General features: G+C 41.5%; 1 protein-coding gene across 1 annotated transcript in view; it reads right to left on the minus strand.

Annotated features, from left to right (window-relative positions):
* The window catches only part of LOC109823202 (gibberellin 2-beta-dioxygenase 1-like), a 2871-nt gene continuing 933 nt past the window's right edge, over positions 5077-7014 (minus strand). Inside the window, exons 2-4 of the mRNA XM_020389489.1 lie at positions 6934-7014; positions 6328-6673; positions 5077-5547 (exon numbers count right to left, since the gene is read on the minus strand). The exon at positions 6934-7014 is cut by the window's right edge and continues 26 nt beyond it. Coding sequence (XP_020245078.1) covers positions 5293-5547; positions 6328-6673; positions 6934-7014 — 682 coding nt within the window. The 3' untranslated portion in view covers positions 5077-5292. The remainder of the gene's footprint in view (positions 5548-6327; positions 6674-6933) is intronic.

A 7014-nucleotide genomic window follows, 5' to 3' on the forward strand; every position in this document is an offset into this window, starting at 1 on the left:
TTCAGGGCGTTAAATTGACTTTGGAACTCATCAAGCCTCTTGTCCCGGGGAGTGCTGCCAGCGCTTTTCATGACGACTTGGATGAATAATCCGAATATGATCTGCAACTATCTTCCTCTTCAGATGTGTTAGGAGGAGTAGGCTCCCATTCCTTGTTCTTCAAGAATCTTCACAGATTCCATGAATTCCTCTTCTTTTTCTTGTTCAGAAGTTGTTCCATCATTCCCTTCAAGGAGTTGATAGTCGTTTGTTTCTCTTTGAGTCTCCTAGTGACCTCATCAGGGACTTTCACCAAGTGCACCTTCGCATGCTTGCCCTTCACCGAGCTTGAGGTCTAATATGTTGCCATTGCTGAGCAAGCCTCGTCATCATTATCGTAGATGGGTGATAGGCGAGCATAATTGAATGGGATGGACGCTCCTGTTTGAGTATGGGTGTGTAAGTAGACACCCTCACTTTCAACAGGGAGGTATTTGAATCCCAGGAAAAATTCTGGATCTAACGAATCCGAATACTTGGCTTTTCCTTCCCCCACCATGTTAACTGTAGCGGTTAGGAGTCCCAAATCATCAGTAGCATGTCTCCACCGATGATTGTATCTCCGGCGAGGAAGTCTTGACTGTAGAGGCTGTTGAGAAAGCCTTTCAAACACCAAAGGTTTCGAGGCCTCGGTACACTGGCAATTAGCAAGCACTGCTTTGATGAGCCTCTCACAGCGGCACTAAGGATTTACCTCGTGAGTAGTGCACTTGTGAGTCATATAATCCCTGAGATCCCCTGTGGGTTGATGGTGACAACCCCCGGTGATAGAAGAACCAAACACGCAATCATACAAAGAAGGTTCGAAAGAAGAATTATGGGAACACTTGCAAAATTCTTCAAGTGTTGAATTCAGGTGAGCCTGCCTTGATAGTCGAGGTCTCATGTTCTAGTGAGCTTCAGCCTTCTAGCAAGCTTTAGCCTTCTGGCGAGCTCCAGCTACTTGTTCATTCAGGCGAGGCCCGCCAGTTTAATTGGTCTTTGCTTTGCCTTTTTGGCCAAGGCATGCTTGCAGGCGAGGCTGATGGGGTTCGCATGCATGGCGGCTTCTGTTTGTAGGGAGAAGCTCTCCTGATGTGTGGAGCAAGCCTGCTTGAGGACGCAGCTCGCCTGAATCACGGAGCTCGCTTAATTTGGGCAGCTCGCCTAATCTGGGAAGATGGCTTGAAGAGCAAAGCCCTCTTGATTTGTGGGGCTTGCATGTCGTGCTAAGTTTGCCCAAATGGGGAACTTGGCTGCTGGAGCGAGGTTTGCCTGAAACATCAAGCTCGCCAATTTTCGGAACTTCGTCAACAAAACGAAGCTCGCTTGAATGTGGTCCACTGAAACTCAGAACTTTACGTTCCTGTTTTGCTCTTCTCAGGCCTGAATAGTAATTCAGGCCATCATAGAAAGCGAAGGATTGGGCTTCTTACCGGGCAAGAGCTTGTCATCGTCGTTATTAGGCTCTCTTGGAGAGAGGAGCATTCATGTTAACGACGAAAGCATGGTTCGCGCTGATACGGATAGTTGTCTCCTCTTATGTAGGGGGCTATGTGGATTGCTTGGCAACACAACGAGCAGTCCCCTAGCTGGTCTTCTTGGCCTTTGGCTCGGCCTTGGCTAGATTGGGGGAGATAGAACCCCCTACTGTTGCTCGGGTAGAGCTCTCGGGCATGACTGCCTCAGCCACTTGGGGCTGGGCTACCTGCATCACTCAGCGGTATCGACGAGAAGCTTTACCGCTAGAGGAGGAAGAAGATAAGTACTCCTCGTACTTAACTTGGTCGAACTCAATCATAAGGGACTCGACTGTCGTCTTCTCCGCAACTTTGTCGAATTGCGCCACCACCATTTTGGTTGAAGAAATAGTTACTCCCATTGTGGTCGTCATCTTCTGTAGGTGGGTAAAATTGATATCTCTGAAAAAGAGGAGATTTGTATTAATAAGAATGGTTTATTACAAATCAAGAAATTAAGTTACAACAGAAGCGAAGAGAATACTCTTCTTGTTTAACGTGGGTTTCTCGGTAGCGATAGGATGCCTCACTCGAATACTTGCGTCGAGTTTGCTTCCCTCGGACGATCCGATCGAAATTACGGTTGAGCTTCAATACGCAGTAGATGCTCTTATGTGATTGAGTTCGATAATACCCGAGCATGATGAGTATCAAGGCCGAATGCTTATAAAAGGCTAATATGCAAGAGTTTGCAAAGAGCAAAAGAGTCTCAAATCTAAAAGTTCAGATTGGGTCTATTTCAACAATCCAAGTGAAAGCTAGAAAAGTTCTACCAAGCAAGCCAATAAAGACCTCTATTTGAAGAGCCTTGAGGGAGCCAAGAAGAAGCCATGGGCCTTCAGAGAAAGTCCCTAAATGATCCAGTCTCTGGTTGAAGAGTCTTGAAAATATCAAGCTTCTCCACCAAATCGTAAGCTGAACCCCCGAGCCCCTTTCACGTTGGCAAAGGGGTCCTATAAATAGGCAAGGGATGACCCATGATATCCCTTGATTTGTGGTATGTGACGACTAATAGGAGTAAGGAGTAGCACACTCCCCCTATAGCTATGTGATATGATCACTATAGGGGTGATGGGAGCCATGCCTCATTACCCAGGATGTGGAAAGTGGGTGGACCCACTCCCACAAGAAAGCAGCCGCTTGCATAGTTCACGTGGGGCTGATATGCTTGTAGGCGAGCTTGAGAGCTGCTTGAACGTTCAAGCGAGATTGCAAGCGAGCTTGGAGAATAGGCGGGATCGGTTGGTGGGCCCCTCGAGCATGTGAGCTGGCATTTATTGACAAGCTGAGTTCATGTAGGAGAACTCACTGTAGGTGATCTTGAGTCGTACGGCTGAGCAAAGCGTTCAGGTGAGGTTGAGCTCGTGCTGGAGAGCTCGATAATCAGGCGAGCTTGACTCGTGCTGACGAGTCAAACAAACAGGCGAGGTAGGCGATGTTTGGCACGTGCAGGCGAGCCTTGGCTCGTGCAGGTGAGCTCTGCGTGTTGGTGAGCTTTGTCTTATAAGCGAGCTCAGCTTGGCCTTTTACTTGCTTTGAACATGCAGGCGAACTCAAATAGGCGAACTTTGAGCTCTCTTGCGCAAAGGAAATTTTTATTGCCTATAGTGCTATTACGCAAGAAGTATTTATCAATCAAAGTAGTGTCATTCTTGGAGGATGGATGGATTCACGCTGTAACAATGTTATTCGTGGAGGTGGAGGCAAGTTGATGAAAAAGCCTTAAAATGCTCAAAGATGGATTCACGTAAATATCATATAATGAAGAGCATTCAAGCATATATTCAAGAAGAGCTTCATCAACAAATCTTAGCAAATTATCAACTCTTAAGTATTGTATTCATTTGTAAGCGATATTTGTATTTTTACTTCTCTCTAGATCATAATGTAGGTAAGAAATAAAGTAGATAACTTTTAAAGCATTTGGGGATCGAACACACACATTTCAAAACTCATATTTTTGATAGTTTTTTAAAACAATGAGATTCCACAAATGGGAACTAATATTTTGAAAATTTCTTCTCAAATGTGTTTATTCTCATATATATAAACATTTTCCAAAGGTTTACTAATTTTGAAGTTGATTTAGTGTTTTAAATCTATTTTAGAATTTCAACAACTCTGAAAAAACCAAGTGTCTAGAAATATCACTTTTCGATCGACTGACTTCTCTTCATCAGTCGACTTTCTAGGAGCAAGTTTTTCAGCTCTTGTAGTCGGCCTTCTATCAGTCGACCGATACACACTTATCAGTCGACCGATAAGCACTTATCAGTCGACCGATAACACACCATCATTCGATCGATAGTTTATTTCTATTTTTCCAGTCTGCCAACGGTCGATCGACCAGTTGACCGATTTTCACCATTAATCGACTGATCGCGCCGTCAACACTAACGACTAGTTTTCCGGACTTTCCGATTTTATGGGATTTGTTTGATTTCTTGGATTTTCCTTGGACTATGGGTTATAAGTTGAGAAACTATATATAGTCCTCTGGTTTTCATTTATGATAATCAAGAAAACCAAGAAAACAAAGAGAAAAACTTGTGTTTAGTTTTTGAGACTTCTAAGCTTACATTTTAAACTTATTCGCAAGTTCTCAAGCTCTTCAAATTTTTGGTTTTCACTTTCACATCCTACAAACCCCTGAGCTTCAATTGTTCATCTCTTCATCCTTGTAATAGGATTGTTGTAAGAGAAACAATTTGTATTCATCTTGTATTGTGTGGAGAGCTTGATCTCGAGGAGATCATTCTGTGGTGAATTCAATCTCGGGGAGATCATTGTGTAGAAGTTCCGGCTTCCGGGTTGTGTAGTGAATTATCATCAGGAGAGGTGGTCAGGGACGTAGGTCGAGAGGACCGAACCTCGTGAACACATCGTCGTCTATTGTCTAACTATCTCTTACTCTCTCTCTCTCTCTCTCTCTCTCTCTTAATTATTTCCTTATAATAATATTTATGTCTAAAATTACATTGAATTTTCATTAGTTGCACATTATTGTTTGATTACCCTATTCACTCCCCCTCTAGGGTAAATTCAACAGGGTACTTGGTTGACCATTCGACATTTTTACCTGTTTGTAAAATTGTAACCATTACTTAATAATCAACTGTGTTCACCATGAGAATGAGTAACACAATAATCACCAAAAGTAAGTCTTGATTCCAAGTATTTGCATTTAGTACGTTCAGAGATATCTACCCTGTTCCATTATTGTTTATTTTCATCCAATCAAGTTGTTTTAGACCTAAATGGTTTTGACTCCATTGTGATCTTATCACCTCTTCCATTTTATGAGTTTCATCGTAATACAATCACCTCAGTCGACTTATTTTGCTTCGCAACAGAAATAACATTTTAATACTCTTTGGATACGCTCCTTTTTTAATCTTATCTTTTTATATAATATTCAGAAGCCCGCCCGTAATTAGAAACCACTAGATCGATACTGTTTAGATGATTTTATTAGAGAAGTGGATCAAGAGAGTTAACAGTCTCTATCCTCTAATTTTTGTCTATTAAACCGTATGCATTCTCTATGACAGGGAACTCACAACTATCTATTCAAATAATAAAAATAAATTCCACACAAGATTACATTATATGACGCCTAACACCTGCACTAATAACACAAACAATTAAAAGTTAAACAAAAAACTAAAAACAGAAAACAAAAAAAATATATATCTCCTATCCCTACACATTGAGCCCAGCGTATCACAAATCTCAACATGGTATTTTCAATGCATTAAGCTATGAGCTGTTGCCTCTGAAACCTTCCAAGCCTATTATCAGCAAGCCTTGAATTGTAAGCAGATTTCTTGTACTCAAACCATGTGAACTCTCTGTACAGGCTCTGCTCTCCTTCTCCCATTAAGAGTTGCAGAGGAGCTAGCCTTTGTTTTGAGGGTGGGCCCCCAAAGTATATCATTGAGATTCTAGACTTCAAACCATTGGCCAAAACCCTGTGCCTCACACTTTGAAACCTCCCATTTGTGAGAACCTGAAATTTCAATGAGAAATTTAATGTTAGCCCGCTGAAGGGAAAAAGAATGTTGAAATTAATGTAATACACTGGGGAAATAAGTTGCTTAAATATGCGATAGCCTGTGCTGTTGAAATACGTGACACACTGATGTTTTGATATTCGTCAAAGTTGAACTAGCGCACCAAAAGAAAATGCTATCGTATAGAGGGGAGTCCTATATATCCACATATATATAGGATGTTTATTTCATGCACTTGGTGTTAAAAAATAGGACTCGGAAGTTTAAAAGTATTGGATTTTTATAAAATACACTACTCGCATGGACGCTAGAAGTGGTTAAATATTGAAGTAGTCTGGTTATATCTGAGCTGAAAAGAAAATTTGACTTTATTAAGTTGCTATGTATCGACATGGTACGAGCTGACATCATAATACATGATTGAGTTCATGCAAGTCATCATATTTGTTATCTTTACGTCGACGTACATTGTTGACTCAATAACTAACCTCTCCATGTCAAGTATATCAAAATTATTATATATTGCCATAAATATCTCATCAGCATAACTTTATGGACTCGTGATATATGTTAATGAGAGCGGCGACCGTAATTACTTAGATATCTAGATTGAGCAATCAGTACTGCGTCGGTGATGTGAGGTAAAAAGTATTGCTGCCGTGATCCACATATCAAACTCCAAGGTTATATCATAAACATATCATGGGTGACGACCGTAGCGCGTCACATCGGTCAGTCGGGAAAAAAACAGAGTAAAAAGATGGTGTTATGTCTACCTGAAAGGAGTCACCAACGTTGAAGAAGAAGGAATCTTGATCAGGGGGAACAGAGACCCAACTCCCATCCCTCAAACTAATCTGAAACCCTGAAGTGTTGTTCGATCGCAAGACGGATATGATCTGCGGATCAGTGTGCTCACCGAATCCAGTCATACTGCCGTTGAAACCGTGACCTGAGGAACAAGGAGGGTAGTGATTGAGCCTCAGCACTGAATCACTCTCTACATCCATCAGCAACTTGCTGAAGATATTTTCCGGTTGGATTCTTAGCCCTGCAGCTATTAGCTCGAGCACTCCACAGGCTAGTTTCTTTACTACACTCGTGTACTCATTCAAAGCAGAGCTGCAACAGAGTAGAAGATGTACGAGAATGCGTTTGGTAAGAAATATCTAGTTTAACTTCAGTTATACATTTTATAAAATCAAAAATGCTACATCCAGACGTTAATCCGCGTTAATTGCTAAAACAGAAAAAAATACGCTAAAAATAGACAAATCATCGTTGCTTCTAAGCAAACATATACATAGAGTCATTCCGTTCGTAAAAACTCTAAAAAAGTTATGACGACATCCAACCAAATAAATAATTTGAATATTTCTTACCAAAACGAAGTCGAGAGTGCAGAATGAGACATGGGCCTTGAGGTAGCATCCAGTAGTAGATACTCCAGCCAGCCGATGTCG

Source organism: Asparagus officinalis, chromosome 1 (assembly GCF_001876935.1).
Source record: "Asparagus officinalis chromosome 1, Aspof.V1, whole genome shotgun sequence".
NCBI classification, from domain to species: domain Eukaryota; kingdom Viridiplantae; phylum Streptophyta; class Magnoliopsida; order Asparagales; family Asparagaceae; genus Asparagus; species Asparagus officinalis.